At 42.3% G+C, this 20,791-nt stretch overlaps 1 protein-coding gene across 3 annotated transcripts in view; it reads left to right on the top strand.

Annotated features, from left to right (window-relative positions):
* pspc1 (paraspeckle component 1) overlaps window positions 1-20,791 on the top strand; it is an 84,921-nt gene that overhangs the window by 10,204 nt on the left and 53,926 nt on the right. For all 3 annotated transcript variants that reach the window (XM_056301280.1, XM_056301278.1, XM_056301279.1), the window contains exons 2-4: window positions 4,050-4,199; window positions 6,584-6,735; window positions 18,934-19,029. In XM_056301280.1, coding sequence (XP_056157255.1) covers window positions 4,050-4,199; window positions 6,584-6,735; window positions 18,934-19,029 — 398 coding nt within the window. The remainder of the gene's footprint in view (window positions 1-4,049; window positions 4,200-6,583; window positions 6,736-18,933; window positions 19,030-20,791) is intronic.

The raw sequence follows: 20,791 nt of genomic DNA on the forward strand, positions 1-20,791 counted from the left end.
ACAGGGATTTCGAATCTTATTGCAGAAACACAATCAGGTTTTCTAAAAGGAAGATCAATCCACAACAATATAAGGCTGGTAATGGACATTATTAAAGATGATGGGTTTCCCCTCTTTTTAGATTTTTATAAAACGTTTGACTCTGTGGAGCATCCATTTATCATCTTGGTACTTGAACATTTTGGATTTTGAGTTAATTTTAGAAATTTTGTCAGTGGACTGTATCAGAATATTACCAGCTGTGTCATACTACCTGCTGCCACCACCCCCAGTTTTAAGGTTAATGTAGGGATTCCTCAGGGTTGTCCGGTTGCTCCATATTTATTCATACTAGTTACAGAAATGTTAGCAATTTACCTCAAAAATTGTGATGACATTAAACAACTAAATGTACTAGGTACAGATATTATCATCAGCCAACTAGCAGATGGCACGACAATTTTCTTAAAAGATAGACACCAAATTCCAACAACTATTGAAAAAGTTGAAAAATTCTCTAAAGCTTCAGGATTAACACTAAATTTTTTTAAAAAAAAGTGAGCTATTGGCTGTACATGACACCCCACTAAAAGAAATCTGTAATATTCCTATTAAATCAGAAATCGAATACCTGGGAATTTTCCTTTCAAAAGACCAAAAACGAAGTCAGTCTTTGAATGTAGAAAATAAGTTAAAGGAATGTAAATCAAAGCTAAACATTTGGCTCCAAAGAGACCTATCAATTCTTGGCAGAATTTATTTAACTAAGATAGAATGCTTATCAAGGTGTATTTACTCAGCCTATTCTCACGCCATTCCAGAAAAATTAATCAAATCAATCAATCAGATTAATCTAAATTTCATTTGGCGAACAGACAACACTATATAAAGAAAAGCCATGTGGTTAAAGAAGTAAAGGATGGAGGACTAAAAGTTGTTGATTTTGATTGCCTTAATGGAACTTTAAAAATAAATTGGCTAAAATCTTGGATCAAACATAGTAACTCCTTCTGGTACTGTATTCCAAATCACTTATTCAATAAAATTGGAGGATTGAAATTTATACTCAGATCTGACTATAATATTGATAAACTTCCTGTTTCATTATCAGAGTTCCACAAACAGATACTATTGTATTGGAGAATGTTATATGTACATAACTTTTCACCCCACACCACTGTACTTTGGAATAATAGATATATATTGTATCGGAACAAGTCTTTATTCTTTAAAGATTGGTATGAGGAAAATATATGGACAATACTTGATCTAATGGATCCTAGTGGTAATTTATTCAATTATGAACAATTCCAGACAAAACATACTTTCAAGACTTCCAAATCAGACTTTACTAAATTACATAAAGCACTCCCCAAAGAATTTGTATCTCTGATAACAAATATAATGACTCACCAACCTATACAGCCACGATTGGCCCCACTGTCAATTCAAGGGTTTTTAATCTTGGACAAAAAATGTGATAATCATTTTATTAGAAACTGTCTCACTGAAAACTTATTCCCTGAAAGACAAAACAAAAATGACATTTTACACAAATTTGATAAAAATTCAATTATTAAATTGAGAACAATGAATCTAACATTTCCTATCCCCCCCCCCCCAAAAGCGAAGGAAACACACTTCAAAATTATGAATAACATATATCCCTCCAAAGAACTACTTAGATGACGGTTTGGTTTTGACGATAATATATGTTAATTTTGTGAAAATGACATAGAAGCTAGGGACCATGTATTTTTCTCATGTGGTGTGGTACTTGTGTTCTGGCTTGACGTTCACAAATGGATAAAGCAAAGGATTTTGTCCTTTCCAACTTCGATTTCTAGAGACAATATAACATTTGGTATGATTTTGCAAAACAAAAACGATGAACTCTGTTGTAATGCAATCCTCTGCTTAGCCAAATTCTTTATTCATAAAAGTAGATACTTAAAGTCGTCCCCCAAATTTGTTGTTTTTTAAATGAATTTAGATTATACTTGAAATCTTTAAAACTAATGACCGATACAAAAGCTCTACAGATTTATGAGGTGTTAAGACATTTTCCCACTGAATTAGAAGACTGATATCCTTATTAATTCCCCCTTGTATGATGGACTATGTTTTATTATTTTAGTGTATGTCATGTATTTAATTTGTTATTGTTTGTACCCTTATTTTCGTAATACATTACCGTATATTTGTCATATGACATTTAATCTCTATGCACTTCCTGATATACTGTAGTATAGAAATGTTTACATACTGTTGGATATCTCTATCTACTTTTGGATGGAATGTATATTTGCCATGTTTGTTTTGTAATGAACTTTTTTCAAGAATCTGTACACGAACATGAACAATGTTCAATAAACAAACAAACAAAAAAACGTTACTTTTTATGTGTTGTACTTCAGTCTCTCTTTCAAACCATACAAACTCAACGCAGACTGAACGATGTTCGAGCGCTGCTTGAGCAAAGACGGTTGGATTTTCTGGCTGAGATTGCAGAGTCGCGAGGACGTTACCGACGCGATGGTGGCGCACGCGGACAATGGCGCTACGTCATCGCGCAAATTAGCGTGTCCACCCAGGTGTCACGTTTACGTCAGTGCCGATAAATACCTGTGACTACTGCAGAGTCATTTGACCCGGGAGTGAATGCCGATTGTACCCTTTTACACTGACCACCAAAGGCGGGTGTTAGCAGGTTTTTTGGCCGGTGTGAAAGAGGCTTTTGACTCCCTGTTCAAACCAGCGTTCCTCCCTATCAAGGATGTGCACATCCTCACCCCTGAAAGAGTGGCCACCGTCTGTAGATGGGTGGAGTCCTTGCCTGACGTGATTTGCATATGAAACCGATCGTTTGCAGTCATTATGCTACTGTGTTGTTTGTCTAGATGAACTGATTCAACTTCCGTGATTTTCTTAGCTGGATTATTGAGCATGCACAAAGACATCACAATTTGTCTTTTCTTCGTTGACGTCAACCGGAAGTAATTTTAAGAAATGTTACTAAGAACATTTGAGAGCAAATGTGAAATCTGCAGTAAAACTTTGTTGAACTGAGGAAGAGGAGGAAGGGGCCTGGCAGGTCTTCCGTTGGAGGTTGGTGAGTCTTTGCAGGGAGCCCCAGATGGCCTGGCTGTTGTTGGAAAAGGCCCTCTCCAGCCGTCCGCCTCTTGTAGCAAACCTTGTTGAGCTGGCACTGTGCAGAGCAGTATTTCTTTGTCTTCAGACCTGTAGGCATGGGGTTTTGTAGATCTGAGCAGCCTAAGCTCCTTGATGAATGGTGGCTTGTCTGTGTTATACTTCACAATAGTCTTTAGGGGTGCGCATGTCTTCACTGAAGGACATGTACGATGTTACAGTATCAATATCTTCGTCTACACTGCTAAACCAACCCTCAGTAACCTCCCAATCCATGGAGCCTAAACAATCCTTCTGTTTTTCATCATCTTCAGGCCACCACCCACGGGGTGAGAGTCATATGGGTTTAGACAGTTTATGTTTGTACATAGGTACAATCATGATCATGATGTGGTCAGTTTCCAAAAGTAGTTTAAACACGAGTACTTTTTAAGTTTATGTTTTAAACAATTGAGGTTACTGCAATGTTTGTGTTGGGTGTGCTGTGATTTGAATAAAGAAAAACGTGTATCTGCACCTTTATTCCTGTTTACAATCATTTACCTATGTTGAGAAATTACCAGTGTGTATGGGAGCTGACAAAAAAGGTTGTGCTTAAAGTGTGTTATTGCGGTACTAAAAGGCACGTGAAAAAATGTTGGGTGCACCTAAATTATGTGCTGGCAACCAATGTAAAAAGTCAGTCTGGAGCCCTGGTCCAGTGTGTTTTATTTACAGTGTAGAAGAAAAAAATGATAGAAAATTTTTCAAAAATCTGGACAAAGTCTTGCTACATTGCATTCAAGAAGCTGGAAAGATTTTGACCGTAAAGCCTGGATGGGGTGTTTTCATTATTCTACAGAAGAAATTGGGGTCCAGTGGTGAAGGAGGGGTACTGTACTGTCCTGTCTAAATCTTTTCTTTGACCTTCTGTCTCCCAGGAAACGCGAACATTGGCAGAGATCGCCAAAGCCGAGTTAGATGGGACTGTTTTGAAAAATCGACCAATAAGGATCCGCTTTGCTACTCACGGCGCTGCACTCACAGTGCGCAACTTGTCCCCTGTGGTTACCAATGAGCTTCTGGAACAGGTAGAGTAAACAAGAGTTAAGTGTGTGTTTAGAGTACCCCCTCCCCTTTTTGAGAAAAAAAAAGAAGATGTAAGCTACATAAAAGGACCGTGCATGTTGCACACACTGCCTTTTGTGTAGTTTGTTTGACTAGGGCAAGAAATTGTGCTCTCGAGCGTACTAAAGGAAGAGGCATTCACACTAAATATCACATACCCAAACTTTTTCCTTAAAAATCCCACATTAGGGCATCCAGGTGGCAGTCTATTCCATTGCCTACCAACATGGGGATCGCCAGTTCAAATCCCTGTGTTACCTCCGGCTTGGTGGAGTGTCCCTACAGACACAATTGGCCGTGTCTGCGGGTGGGAAGCCAGATGTGGGTATGTGTCCTGGTCGCGGCACTAGTGCCTCTGGTCAGTCGGGATGCCTGTTCAGAGGGGAGGGGGAACTGGGGGGAATAGTGTGATCCTCCCATGCGCTACGTCCCCCTAGTGAAACTCCTCACTGTCAGGTGAAAAGAAGCGGCTGGCAACTCCACACGTATCGGAGGAGGCATGTGGTAGTCTGCGGTCCTCCTGGGATCGGCAGACGGGGTGGAGCAGCAACCGGGATGGCTCGGTAGAGTGGGGTAATTGGCCAAGTACAATTGGGGAGAAAAGGGGGATAAAATATGAAAAAAAAGAAATTCCACATTGGGTGGTTGGTGGGCTCACCATTCTCGTGTACTTGACAGAAATTTTCTCAAAGCGAAATCCATGTTACACGAAGACGTGTTGTGATGACTTGTTATGAAACATAGCTGTTACAGGGAGCAGCTCTGTAATTTGAATCGCACTCTGACCAGTCAGATGTAATTGCAATCAAATGTGATATTGCTATATATCGAATTTGATATAGCAGGAAAGTCCGCAGAAAAGAGTTTTAGTTTGAAAGCCAACGTGGCTAATGTGAGCTATACTGGCTAACTAACGTTAGCTCATGTCCTCGAGTAACACTGGATAGAAACTGTTTAATACATTATTTGCCGTTCTAACTGTGATGTGTCAGTCTAGATAAAGCTAATGTGCAGGGCCTGCCTATCCGGTGTCTACCTGAGCAACCATGTGCCATGAGTGTGTAGGTTTTCATCCAACCGGTTGCATCACGAGGTGATTTCACTGGTTAGTCTGTCCTCTTTGGTTGGAGGTGTGCTAATCAGTTAAACCACCTGGTTTCTGGCTGTACCACAACAGTGGTACAGCCAGACACTCACGGTTGTCCGTGAGTGACTGAGTGCCTCAGAGATTGATGGCAATTCACCATTGGTTGGACGGCCGAGTTGGAGTTTCCCTATTGGCTGTTGCCATTTCAAAATGAATCGGCGCAAACAGTTTTCTACTGCCTCATCAGCTGTTCATGGAACCAATGGCAGCCATACCAAAATGTACCCTGGCTCTGCCAAATGACAGAAGCTAAGCAGGTGTGGGCTGGCTAGTACTCGGATGGGAGACCTCCCAGGAAAAACTTGAGTTGCTGCCGGAAGTGGGTCAGTAAGGGGCAATCTTCCCTTAGGTCCTAATAAAAACAATGAATATCAAATCCCAGTGCAGTGATGGGGACACTGTGCTGTAGGAGATGCCGTCCTTCGGATGAGGTGTTAAACTTAGGTCCTGACTCAATGTGGTCATTAAAGATCCCATGGCACTTATCACAAAGAGTAGGGGGTCCCCCGGTGTCCTGGCAAAATTCTCCATCTTACCACCTAATCAGGGCCCCCCCCCCCCCCCCCCATGTAACTGTCTCAATGGTTCCTCCCTCTCCACCTCAAGCTGATGTGTGGTGAGCGTTCTGATGCAAAATGACTGCCGTGCATCACCCAGGTGGTGCTGCACATTGGTGGTGGTTGAGGTGAGTTACCCCCTGATGAAACTCAGAGTTTCATCACCAGCCAGTCAGACTAGCTTGGTCTAGTCAGAAAGGCACGAACTGATGAAGCCTCTTGGATGAGAGGCGAAACGTCTTCACGGATATATACCAAGTCCAGTTGCACTTGATTCAATTCCTTTGGATAACCATGACCTGGATGAATGAGAACATTCACAGACTTTATTTACTGAGCAGCAGCCATTTCATTCACTACCATGACTGAGTTAATGGGGAGATGAAACTAATAAAATCACAATTGAATGTTCATTCTACTATTGATGAATTTCAGTCGAACTTAGTGAAAGTAAGCCATTCTTTATTTTCTTGGGGTTCACAAACCTCATTATGCCAGGCTACACAGTTTCATGTCTTCGAGATTTCTAGATTTAAGTCACGTTTTTCAGCATTTTACTTAGCTGCTATAATGTAAGACTACTGAGTTCAATAACGTTCATTGACCGTCACTAATTACCTCATTATTAAATTTTATTCTCCAGGCATTTTGTCAGTTTGGGCCGGTGGAGCGCGCTGTTGTTGTGGTGGATGACCGTGGTCGCCCAACAGGAAAAGGCTTTGTGGAGTTTGCTAACAAACCAGCTGCACGCAAAGCACTAGACCGCTGTGCTGAAGGGGCTTTACTGCTTACCACGTAAGAGGCAGGGGTTTATGGGTGTGCTTTCTGGGGGAGGGGTCACATTGTTTGTTTGTTTTGTTTTGTTTTTTATTTTGTATTTATAATCAGCTTGCTCATTGTTGGTTATTGCTGATATCATTTGTGCAAACCTTGGTGCAACTCATGAAGGTTAAGGGTTGAGTGATATAATTTGGCAGCACAGTGGCGCAGTGGTTGGCGCTTGTCACTTCACATCAAGAAGGTCCTGGGTTTGTTTTTTTTTTCTCCAAAACAAAAACGGCCAGTTTTGGGATGTGTCATTTTCAGCACTTGTACAAATGGGGCAAAAAAAATGCTAGTTTTGGAGCGAAGTTTAATTTTAAGCACTTAAAAAACGTTAAATAAAACAAATCAAGGTACTTGAGTACAGTAAAGCATAGTAACATTACACAGATTCGCATCGAATGTCTTTAAGGAGCCTTTTCAGAACTTCTAAAACTTCACAGGAGTAGATAGGTGAAGGTAAGGTGGAGCAGGGCTAACTTTTCTTCAGAGGAGCCGAGAATGTCCATGGAGAAGATGAAGCACGTCGACATGATCAGGACCTGGGCTCTGACCGTGATGGTGCTGATTTTTCTGGAGTACTGAAGGACTTGCCAGCTTGAAAAGTGTTGGATAGCGAATCTCGTTTGTTTTTCACTATGACAGGGGGTTGTCTTTCTCAGGGATGGGATGTTCCCCAAAATACAGCAGTACCTAATTTTTGGCCAATTACCCGACTCTTCCAAGCCGTCCCGATCGCTGCCCTGATCCGGGGAGGGCTGCCGACTACCACATGCCTCCTCCGATACATGTGGAGTCACCAGCCGCTTCTTTTCGACTGAAAGTGAGGAGTTTCGCCAGGGGGATGTAGCATGTGGGAGGATCTCACTGCCCCCCCCCCCAAACAGGCGCCCCAACCGACCAGAGGAGGCGCTAGTGCAGCGACCAGGACACATCCAGCTTCTCACCCACAGATACGGCCAATTGTGTCCGTAGGGATGCCACACCAAGCCGGAGGTAACACGGGGATTCGAACCGGCAACCCCCATGTTGGTAGGCAACGGAATAGACCGCTACGCTATGTCTGGCCAGTGAAGGTAAATTGGAATGGATGAGATTCCTTAAGAGCCTTTTGAAAAATATTGGATGAGATTCCTTATGAGCCTTTTGAAAAATATTGGATGAGATTCTGGGTGAGAGACTATACCTTAGAGAGAGAGAGAGAGAGAGAGAGACTACATTACCCCTCCCCTAAACCTACAGCTTGTTCAAGTCCAATACAGTCAGGGCAATGGCCAGCAAAAAATTGTTCATTTGTTGTTGTCTTTTTTTTTTATGTACTATTTTCTCCAGTTTGTCCCCTTTTTACCCACCCCAATACAGTAGCTATTACAATCCGGATATGTGCTTCCTCCAAGACACACACCACGTTGCTGACTGACAGGCTGGAGGTTGTAGGGGCAGGTTTGGGAGGGGAGAGGGAGCTAGGGAAGGGTTTTGTTTTGTGTGGTCTTACAACAGAATGTTCTAGATAAATAACAAAATAGATAGATAACAATGTTGAAATTAAGAAGTTTGGACTTGAACTTTTTACAACTGAAATTAAATTTTTTGTTATTACAAAGTAAAGTACCGAAAAAAGTTATCGTTGGGTACCGAATTCCAGATACTGGTATTGGTTCAAATATGAACGGTACCCGACCTTGATGCTAAAAGACACATTTATGTTCCAGCATTCTTTGCAACATGCAGAGTTTTGCATTCCTCTTAGTTTATTAGGTTTGTTTGTGTTTTTTATTAAGTTTTTTTTGGGGAGGCCAAGGTCCTTCTTGAACATCCCTTAAGTGCTGCCTGGCAAGGATAGAGTGCAATGGGTGGGGTTGTGCCACTGAGGTCTGTCAGTTCAGCAAACCTAATTTCTTTAACCATATTTGCTTTATTGTCCTGAAGCACGAGTGTCACATGGTTTTTGCTCTTGTTCCAGTCGACAAGCGTACCCAGCAATCTCTGATATGTTCAACAAGCGGACCCAGCTTCCTCTCTGATATGTTCAACAAGTGTACCTAGCAACCTCTCTCTGATATGTTCAACAAGCGTACCCAGCATCCTCTCTGATATGTTCAACGAGTGTACCTAGCAACCTCTCTCTGATATGTTCAACAAGTGTACCCAGCAACCTCTCTTGATATGTTCAACAAGTGTACCTAGCAACCTCTCTCTGATATGTTCAACAAGCGTACCCAGCAACCTCTCTTGATATGTTCAACAAGTGTACCTAGCAACCTCTCTCTGATATGTTCAACAAGCGTACCCAGCAACCTCTCTCTGATATGTTCAACAAGCGTACCCAGCATCCTCTCTAATATGTTCAACAAGCGTACCCAGCAACCTCTCTCTGATATGTTCAACAAGCGTACCCAGCAACCTCTCTCTATGTTCAACAAGCGTACCTAGCATCCTCTCTCTATGTTCAACAAGTGTACCTAGCATCCTCTCTCTATGTTCAACAAGTGTACCTAGCATCCTCTCTCTGATATGTTCAACAAGCGTACCCAGCAACCTCTCTGATATGTTCAACAAGCGTACCCAGCAACCTCTCTCTGATATGTTCAACAAGTGTACCCAGCAACCTCTCTGATATGTTCAACAAGTGTACCCAGCAACCTCTCTGATATGTTCAACAAGTGTACCTAGCATCCTCCCTCTGATATGTTCAACAAGTGTACCCAGCAACCTCTCTGATATGTTCAACAAGTGTACCCAGCAACCTCTCTCTATGTTCAACAAGTGTACCTAGCATCCTCTCTCTGATATGTTCAACAAGCGTACCCAGCAACCTCTCTCTATGTTCAACAAGTGTACCTAGCATCCTCTCTTGATATGTTCAACAAGTGTACCCAGCATCCTCTCTCTGATATGTTCAACAAGCGTACCCAGCAACCTCTCTGATATGTTCAACAAGCGTACCCAGCAACCTCTCTGATATGTTCAACAAGCGTACCCAGCAACCTCTCTGATATGTTCAACAAGCGTACCCAGCAACCTCTCTCTGATATGTTCAACAAGTGTACCCAGCAACCTCTCTGATATGTTCAACAAGTGTACCCAGCAACCTCTCTGATATGTTCAACAAGCGTACCCAGCAACCTCTCTCTGATATGTTCAACAAGTGTACCCAGCAACCTCTCTGATATGTTCAACAAGCGTACCCAGCAACCTCTCTGATATGTTCAACAAGTGTACCCAGCAACCTCTCTGATTGGTTCAACAAGTGTACCCAGCAACCTCTCTGATATGTTCAACAAGTGTACCCAGCAACCTCTCTCTGATATGTTCAACAAGCGTACCCAGCAACCTCTCTGATATGTTCAACAAGTGTACCCAGCAACCTCTCTCTGATATGTTCAACAAGTGTACCTAGCAACCTCTCTCTGATATGTTCAACAAGTGTACCTAGCAACCTCTCTGATATGTTCAACAAGTGTACCTAGCAACCTCTCTCTGATATATTCAACAAGCGTACCCAGCAACCTCTCTCTGATATGTTCAACAAGCGTACCCAGCAACCTCTCTCTGATATGTTCAACAAGCGTACCCAGCATCCTCTCTGATATGTTCAACAAGTGTACCTAGCAACCTCTCTCTGATATGTTCAACAAGCGTACCCAGCATCCTCTCTGATATGTTCAACAAGCGTACCCAGCAACCTCTCTCTATGTTCAACAAGCGTACCCAGCAACCTCTCTCTGATATGTTCAACAAGCGTACCCAGCATCCTCTCTGATATGTTCAACAAGCGTACCCAGCAACCTCTCTCTATGTTCAACAAGCGTACCCAGCATCCTCTCTCTGATATGTTCAACAAGTGTACCCAGCAACCTCTCTGATATGTTCAACAAGCGTACCCAGCAACCTCTCTCTATGTTCAACAAGTGTACCTAGCATCCTCTCTCTATGTTCAACAAGCGTACCCAGCAACCTCTCTGATATGTTCAACAAGCGTACCCAGCAACCTCTCTGATATGTTCAACAAGTGTACCCAGCAACCTCTCTGATTGGTTCAACAAGTGTACCCAGCAACCTCTCTGATATGTTCAACAAGTGTACCCAGCAACCTCTCTCTGATATGTTCAACAAGCGTACCCAGCAACCTCTCTGATATGTTCAACAAGTGTACCCAGCAACCTCTCTCTGATATGTTCAACAAGTGTACCTAGCAACCTCTCTCTGATATGTTCAACAAGTGTACCTAGCAACCTCTCTGATATGTTCAACAAGTGTACCTAGCAACCTCTCTCTGATATATTCAACAAGCGTACCCAGCAACCTCTCTCTGATATGTTCAACAAGCGTACCCAGCAACCTCTCTCTGATATGTTCAACAAGCGTACCCAGCATCCTCTCTGATATGTTCAACAAGTGTACCTAGCAACCTCTCTCTGATATGTTCAACAAGCGTACCCAGCATCCTCTCTGATATGTTCAACAAGCGTACCCAGCAACCTCTCTCTATGTTCAACAAGCGTACCCAGCAACCTCTCTCTGATATGTTCAACAAGCGTACCCAGCATCCTCTCTGATATGTTCAACAAGCGTACCCAGCAACCTCTCTCTATGTTCAACAAGCGTACCCAGCATCCTCTCTCTGATATGTTCAACAAGCGTACCCAGCAACCTCTCTCTGATATGTTCAACAAGTGTACCTAGCATCCTCTCTCTGATATGTTCAACAAGCGTACCCAGCAACCTCTCTCTATGTTCAACAAGTGTACCTAGCAACCTCTCTCTGATATGTTCAACAAGCGTACCCAGCAACCTCTCTGATATGTTCAACAAGCGTACCCAGCAACCTCTCTGATATGTTCAACAAGCGTACCCAGCAACCTCTCTCTATGTTCAACAAGTGTACCCAGCAACCTCTCTGATATGTTCAACAAGCGTACCCAGCAACCTCTCTCTATGTTCAACAAGTGTACCCAGCAACCTCTCTGATATGTTCAACAAGCGTACCCAGCAACCTCTCTCTATGTTCAACAAGTGTACCCAGCAACCTCTCTGATATGTTCAGCAAGCGTACCCAGCATCCTCTCTCTATGTTCAACAAGCGTACCCAGCAACCTCTCTGATATGTTCAGCAAGCATACCCAGCATCCTCTCTCTATGTTCAACAAGCGTACCCAGCAACCTCTCTGATATGTTCAGCAAGCGTACCCAGCAACCTCTCTGATATGTTCAGCAAGCGTACCCAGCATCCTCTCTCTATGTTCAACAAGCGTACCCAGCAACCTCTCTGATATGTTCAGCAAGCGTACCCAGCAACCTCTCTGATATGTTCAGCAAGCGTACCCAGCATCCTCTCTCTATGTTCAACAAGTGTACCCAGCATCCTCTCTGATATGTTCAACAAGCGTACCCAGCAACCTCTCTGATATGTTCAGCAAGCGTACCCAGCATCCTCTCTCTATGTTCAACAAGCGTACCCAGCAACCTCTCTGATATGTTCAACAAGTGTACCCAGCAACCTCTCTGATATGTTCAACAAGTGTACCCAGCAACCTCTCTGATATGTTCAGCAAGCGTACCCAGCAACCTCTCTCTATGTTCAACAAGCGTACCCAGCAACCTCTCTCTGATATGTTCAACAAGCGTACCCAGCATCCTCTCTGATATGTTCAACAAGCGTACCCAGCATCCTCTCTGATATGTTCAACAAGCGTACCCAGCATCCTCTCTGATATATTCAACAAGCGTACCCAGCAACCTCTCTGATATGTTCAGCAAGCGTACCCAGCAACCTCTCTGATATGTTCAACAAGCGTACCCAGCATCCTCTCTCTATGTTCAACAAGTGTACCCAGCAACCTCTCTGATATGTTCAGCAAGCGTACCCAGCAACCTCTCTCTGATATGTTCAACAAGCGTACCCAGCAACCTCTCTCTGATATGTTCAACAAGCGTACCCAGCAACCTCTCTCTGATATGTTCAACAAGCGTACCCAGCATCCTCTCTGATATGTTCAACAAGCGTACCCAGCATCCTCTCTCTATGTTCAACAAGTGTACCCAGCAACCTCTCTCTATGTTCAACAAGCGTACCCAGCAACGACTCTCTGATATGTTCAACAAGCGTACCCAGCATCCTCTCTCTATGTTCAACAAGTGTACCCAGCAACCTCTCTGATATGTTCAACAAGCGTACCCAGCATCCTCTCTGATATGTTCAACAAGCGTACCCAGCAACCTCTCTCTGATATGTTCAACAAGCGTACCCAGCAACCTCTCTCTGATATGTTCAACAAGTGTACCCAGCAACCTCTCTCTATGTTCAACAAGCGTACCCAGCAACCTCTCTCTATGTTCAACAAGTGTACCCAGCAACCTCTCTGATATGTTCAACAAGCGTACCCAGCAACCTCTCTGATATGTTCAACAAGTGTACCCAGCAACCTCTCTCTATGTTCAACAAGCGTACCCAGCAACCTCTCTCTATGTTCAACAAGTGTACCCAGCAACCTCTCTGATATGTTCAACAAGTGTACCCAGCAACGACTCTCTGATATGTTCAACAAGCGTACCCAGCAACCTCTCTCTATGTTCAACAAGCGTACCCAGCAACGACTCTCTGATATGTTCAACAAGCGTACCCAGCATCCTCTCTCTATGTTCAACAAGTGTACCCAGCAACCTCTCTGATATGTTCAACAAGCGTACCCAGCATCCTCTCTCTATGTTCAACAAGTGTACCCAGCAACCTCTCTCTATGTTCAACAAGCGTACCCAGCAACGACTCTCTGATATGTTCAACAAGCGTACCCAGCATCCTCTCTCTATGTTCAACAAGCGTACCCAGCAACCTCTCTGATATGTTCAACAAGCGTACCCAGCATCCTCTCTGATATGTTCAACAAGTGTACCCAGCATCCTCTCTCTGATATGTTCAACAAGCGTACCCAGCAACCTCTCTCTGATATGTTCAACAAGCGTACCCAGCAACCTCTCTGATATGTTCAACAAGCGTACCCAGCATCCTCTCTGATATGTTCAACAAGCGTACCCAGCAACCTCTCTCTGATATGTTCAACAAGCGTACCCAGCAACCTCTCTCTGATATGTTCAACAAGTGTACCCAGCAACCTCTCTCTATGTTCAACAAGCGTACCCAGCAACCTCTCTCTATGTTCAACAAGTGTACCCAGCAACCTCTCTGATATGTTCAACAAGCGTACCCAGCAACCTCTCTGATATGTTCAACAAGTGTACCCAGCAACCTCTCTCTATGTTCAACAAGCGTACCCAGCAACCTCTCTCTATGTTCAACAAGTGTACCCAGCAACGACTCTCTGATATGTTCAACAAGCGTACCCAGCAACCTCTCTCTGATATGTTCAACAAGCGTACCCAGCAACCTCTCTCTGATATGTTCAACAAGTGTACCCAGCAACCTCTCTCTATGTTCAACAAGCGTACCCAGCAACCTCTCTCTATGTTCAACAAGTGTACCCAGCAACCTCTCTGATATGTTCAACAAGCGTACCCAGCAACCTCTCTGATATGTTCAACAAGTGTACCCAGCAACCTCTCTCTATGTTCAACAAGCGTACCCAGCAACCTCTCTCTATGTTCAACAAGTGTACCCAGCATCCTCTCTCTATGTTCAACAAGTGTACCCAGCAACCTCTCTCTGATATGTTCAACAAGCGTACCCAGCAACCTCTCTGATATGTTCAACAAGCGTACCCAGCAACCTCTCTCTGATATGTTCAACAAGTGTACCCAGCAACGACTCTCTGATATGTTCAACAAGCGTACCCAGCAACCTCTCTCTATGTTCAACAAGCGTACCCAGCAACGACTCTCTGATATGTTCAACAAGCGTACCCAGCATCCTCTCTCTATGTTCAACAAGTGTACCCAGCAACCTCTCTGATATGTTCAACAAGCGTACCCAGCATCCTCTCTGATATGTTCAACAAGCGTACCCAGCATCCTCTCTGATATGTTCAACAAGCGTACCCAGCAACCTCTCTCTGATATGTTCAACAAGCGTACCCAGCAACCTCTCTCTGATATGTTCAACAAGCGTACCCAGCAACCTCTCTCTGATATGTTCAACAAGTGTACCCAGCAACCTCTCTCTATGTTCAACAAGCGTACCCAGCAACCTCTCTCTATGTTCAACAAGCGTACCCAGCAACCTCTCTCTATGTTCAACAAGTGTACCCAGCAACCTCTCTGATATGTTCAACAAGCGTACCCAGCAACCTCTCTGATATGTTCAACAAGTGTACCCAGCAACCTCTCTCTATGTTCAACAAGCGTACCCAGCAACCTCTCTCTATGTTCAACAAGTGTACCCAGCATCCTCTCTCTATGTTCAACAAGTGTACCCAGCAACCTCTCTCTGATATGTTCAACAAGCGTACCCAGCAACCTCTCTGATATGTTCAACAAGCGTACCCAGCAACCTCTCTCTGATATGTTCAACAAGCGTACCCAGCAACCTCTCTGATATGTTCAACAAGTGTACCCAGCATCCTCTCTGATATGTTCAACAAGCGTACCCAGCATCCTCTCTGATATGTTCAACAAGTGTACCCAGCAACCTCTCTCTATGTTCAACAAGTGTACCCAGCATCCTCCCTGATATGTTTAACAAGCGTACCCAGCAACCTCTCTCTATGTTCAACAAGCGTACCCAGCAACCTCTCTGATATGTTCAACAAGCGTACCCAGCAACCTCTCTCTGATATGTTCAACAAGCGTACCCAGCAACCTCTCTGATATGTTCAACAAGTGTACCCAGCATCCTCTCTGATATGTTCAACAAGCGTACCCAGCATCCTCTCTGATATGTTCAACAAGTGTACCCAGCAACCTCTCTCTATGTTCAACAAGTGTACCCAGCATCCTCCCTGATATGTTTAACAAGCGTACCCAGCATCCTCTCTCTATGTTCAACAAGCGTACCCAGCAACCTCTCTCTATGTTCAACAAGTGTACCCAGCATTCTCTGATATGTTCATGACTTTAAAACGAATGCATCGCCTTTGTGTTGAAAAACACCTGCTCTCTCATTCATCTAGCATCAGGAACAATTTGTTGTCATTTCTAGGGTTGTGTATCGGTGAGAATGTGGCGATACGATACGTATCACAATACAGGGTTACGAGTCGATATATGGCGATGTACTGCGATACTGTAAGAAAGGCGATGTGTTGCCATTTCATAGGCCTGTGTTCTTTGTGCTTATGCTTCTTCCTTTTTCCGTTTACATTGTTCTGGAAGAGTCAGATGGCTGAAGATAGAGTACAACACTGTTATCTAGCGGTTGTGGGGTTACACGCAACACATGTTTGTCACAAACCTTTACATGTAAACAATAAAACATCGATACAGTGGTTTTGAGAATCGATACAGTGTCACTAAAGATAATGGCACGATACTCCAGTGTATTGATATTTTCTTGCATTGCACCCCTAGTCATTTCTATCATGTGCTTGCTACACAAAAGAAATGACATTTCACTTCACCCAGCCCACAGCAGTGCAACACAAAAGATAAGAACACATCCAAAATTCCCAAAAACGACACCACCAAAAACCTACAAAAACACAGAGATCAAAGGGAGGGGGGGGATTGTGGAAGTGGCATACAAGACTGATAAGGGACTCAGTTGTCCCAGACCAGCATTCGGTGGTGAAAGAGGGGATTCTCTGATTAGATCAGGCCCTTTATCTTATCTATTACCTCTCTGTGGATATTTTCACCATTTGAGCCATGATGCTTCCCGCTTTTCAGTGTGGATATTGGTTCAGTTACAGCCATGAGCCCTTTAAGCATCAGGCACAACTGTAAAAAAACTGGCTGTCAGCAACTGTCATCTCTGAATTAGGCCGTTGTGTTGTCTCAGAAACACTTTCTGTATCGCTGAGATGTTAGATTTGTAGTATTTCGTATCGCTGCTTGTCCCACATGGACAGTTATGTTACTTGTGCTGCACACCACCTTCCCTGCTGATGGCTGGGTGAAGTTGTCCCAAATTATGCTTTTAGGTTTTCTGTACTGCTGTCTGCAGTGAAAGAGGGTTTTAGCAAATAGTTACATGAAATATGGAAATGTCGACAAGTACAGCCTGATGTATGTACTATGTATACTTTAGTCCTAACTGCTGGGGAATTACATAACAAAGTGCATATCACAAGTGAAGAATAACGATAGTATTATTTTAAGTCTACATTTAAAAGAGGTGTTTTGGTCTGGTTTGTAGTTCTGTCCTAGTGTGCGCTTGAGCATTTTTCAATCCATATTGCATGTTTTTTTGGGGGGGGGGGTTCTCCCCGCTTTTCTCCCCAGTTGTACTTGGCCAATTACCTCACTCTTCCGGGCCGTCCCGGTCACTGCTCCACCCCCTCTGCCGATCTGGGGAGGGCTGCAGACTACCACATACCTCCTCCGATACATGTGGAGTTGCCAGCCACTTCTTTTCACCTGACAGTGAGGAGTTTCACCAGGGGGACGTAGCGCATGGGAGGATCACGCTATTCCCCCCAGTCCCCTCCCCCTGAACAGGCGCCCTGACCGACCAGAGGAGGCGCTAGTGCAGCGACCAGGACACATACCCACATCCGGCTTCCCGCCCGCAGACACGGCCAGTTGTGTCTCTAGGGACACCCAACCAAGCCGGAGGTAACACGGGGATTCGAACCGGCGATCCCCCTGTTGGTAGGCAACGGAATAGACCGCCACGCTACCCGGACACCCCATACTGCATGTTTTAATCCGTGCCATTTTAATTTCCTTTTTTTGTCATTTTAATTTCATTTTCAAAAAATTATGCTGAGCTTGAATTTATCTGTAGACCTGAAGAAGTTATAATTTTTACAAATAACATTTATAATTCAACAATTTTTTTTTTCATGTGTGAAAGCGAAGGTGCATATGGGGTGCTCAGCCTACAGGAAATCGCTGTACAAAGTGATCACCGAATCAGTGAGCATGCGACAGCAAAATAAAGATGAGTTGTGTCCTACTGTCAGAATAGATTTCGTTGGTGCCATGCTGTTAAAAGTGAAGGAATTTAATAACTTTTGAGTAACGTATTTTTGAATAAAATTGTCTTGCAATCGCCTGTCCATTACTGAAGTGATAATGATGTAAATTAGGTGTTTGAATGATCTCACACATGTTCACATGACCGGTGGGAGTGACCCAAATAGGTTTTTATTTATTTATTTATTTGCATGCATGTCACAGATCTGGTTTAAAAAAAAAGATCTGAATGAATAAAAAATATCTTATATTTTTAAACCAAATTTGGGCCGCTTTAACAATCCTATCTATAGGGTACCCGCAGACCCCAGAGGTGTACTTTTTGTCATATCTCATAGGTGCTTTATTATACCATTCCGATTTTCATGACTTCTGTCAATCAATTTGTTCCTAATGACATTATATAATTGTTTTCTGTTTTAATTAATTCACTTTAGAAATACTAATGTATTGGGGTCCTGTTGGACTCCAGTCAGAGACACCCAGTTCCACCTATTGGGTTTCTTTTTTTTTTGGTCCCCCTCCAGTGTGCAGGAGCATTGGTCACTGATGACCACAGGAGCTGTGGTCACCAGCGGCCCACTTAAATAACAGAGGACACGGCACTTCACTGTTTCAACGTTTTATTATTCAGACAACACCCCGTTCAGTGTGTCTAGTAACCTTTTGCTTGCAGTTTCAAAAAGTGGGTTATAAGAGAGTCTATAAATCGAAAGATTGAACGGAAATCTAAAGGCCGTTGTCAGGTTTTTCTAACCTCAATTTCCACCTTAGCTTCAATAGATGTTTTTTTATATTGATATTTTCATGCTGTGTAAAAGTTTTATGTAGCTGTTTCTAATCATGCCTTATTTGGTTTTATCACAGGGTTAGTATTTTCTATGTTAATATGCTTATCAATAAGCTGCTTTTGAATAAATTAATTGCTACAATTTCAGTTATTGAAATTTAATCATAGCTTTTCACTAATATAGTACTGCTACTACTACTATTACTACTACTACTACTACTTTGGGCTGCTTCCGTTAGGAGTCACCACAGCAGATCATCCATTTTCACTAATATAGTAATTATCTGTATTAATAATGAAAAACTAATACATGTTTGAGACTGACTATGCTCTTTCTGTTGCTCTCTCTGCAGTACCCCTCGTCCAGCTATTGTGGAGCCCACAGAGCAGCTAGATGAAGAAGATGGACTTCCAGAGAAACTTTTGTCAAAAACTCCACAGTACCACAAGTATGTAGTGTGTCAAAGGATGGGAATTCTAAAAATTATCTTAAAAATAGATTTAAAAAACGTTTAGCTTGTGTCGTTTCCAGAAACAATTTCCATCAAGCTTTCAGTTAAAATTTTGTTTGTGGAGGTCACAACATTTTTGTTTCTCCACTTAAGATGGAGAAACATCCTCAGTATAACATGCATGTAAAGCGACAGGAGACACACATAGATGTCTTATTGTTGACGCCATTTAGTCTCTGCTGCCCAGTGCAGCCAGAGATTCTGGTGTGGAACAAACCACAGTGAGTTGTATTCTCATTCAGATTCAAATGCCTTCATTTCAAACATGCAAAATAAAAGTGATCAAAATAAAACTAGAAGAATTCAACAAAAATTCTCAATATTCAACAAAAATCAAAATCCAAAAATTTACATGTTTGAAAAGGAGCAGGAGGAGGTTACTAGTTGTAATTTCCTGCCCCCTCTCTAATGCTCAATTAATAAACCAAAATACTGAACTTATTTTTAACGCATCATTCTCGATATCTATCTCACAACAACACAATGAAAAAATAATAAAAGCAATAAAAATAAAAAAAAGTAGAACAAAGAAAACAATAACAATTATTGCCAAGAAACAACAATAACAGCATCCAGCATGGGTGTCGCGGTCATGAGAGGGGCAAAACCTCCTCCTCATCCCTGTACCTCTTTAAAATATTTGTTTTGTGCCTCTTTTTGAATTGATTTAAACTTGTGCTTTCCTTGAGTTCTTCGTCTAGACCATTCCACAAACTTACCCCATAATTTGAAATACGCATACTTTTGTGAGTGGTACAAACAAAAATCAAATGAAATCTGATGTACATTATGAAAATGTGGTTTCACCTTGTACATTTTCATTGTCAATCAAATTAAAACATTTGTTTTGCAATATTTATTCTGAGTGGAGACATTTTCAAACATGCACTCTGTTTTTTAAATATAGAGAACATAAGAATTAGTTGAGCATTATTTTGTATATTTCATTTTTATATATATATGTATATTTATACATATATATATATATAAGACAGATAGGGAAAAAAACTTTAATTCATAACAGTACAAGGCCGATGAGTGCGTGACACATGAAACAGGCTTGCACTGCTATGAATTAAAGTTTTCTTCCTACATCTATCTAAATATTCCGCTCCTCATTTGTTGAGCACTTTTATCAACACCACTGATGGTTTTCGAAAAAAAAAAAACAACAACAACCACTATATAAATATATAATAGATAATTAGCTGAGGGTTAAAACCTACATTCCTAAGAAACATATTTTGAAACTTTTATATCACTGCTGTATTTCAGACAATAGCTCATCCACAAATACACAAATCATGCTTTTATAGTGCTTATTTTCATGTTGACTGTCAAGTATGACCTAACTGGGAATAAAAGTTAAGGCGCATAACCATTTCATGTCTTCACCAGACTAGCCAAATGCAGAAGAAGGCAACTGTCAGGAACAAGCAAAGAGGTTATGGCCAGCAGACATGGCAGACAAAATATGAATACGTTACTACAATATCTTGCGCACTTTTAATACATTTACCAAGAGTGCCTACTTTATTTTTTAAGGAAAAACAAGTTTTCCAAGATTTTAGTTTCAACGTATACATTCCTAGACTGAAAAAAAAAAAAAACAACTTCCAGTGAGGAAAAAAAATTACCTTTATATTGATTTTAAAGAAAAAAAATAGTAATGTATTTTTTTGAAAAGGGTTTTTCATTT

This window comes from Lampris incognitus, chromosome 21 (genome assembly GCF_029633865.1).
Source record: "Lampris incognitus isolate fLamInc1 chromosome 21, fLamInc1.hap2, whole genome shotgun sequence".
Taxonomy (NCBI): domain Eukaryota; kingdom Metazoa; phylum Chordata; class Actinopteri; order Lampriformes; family Lampridae; genus Lampris; species Lampris incognitus.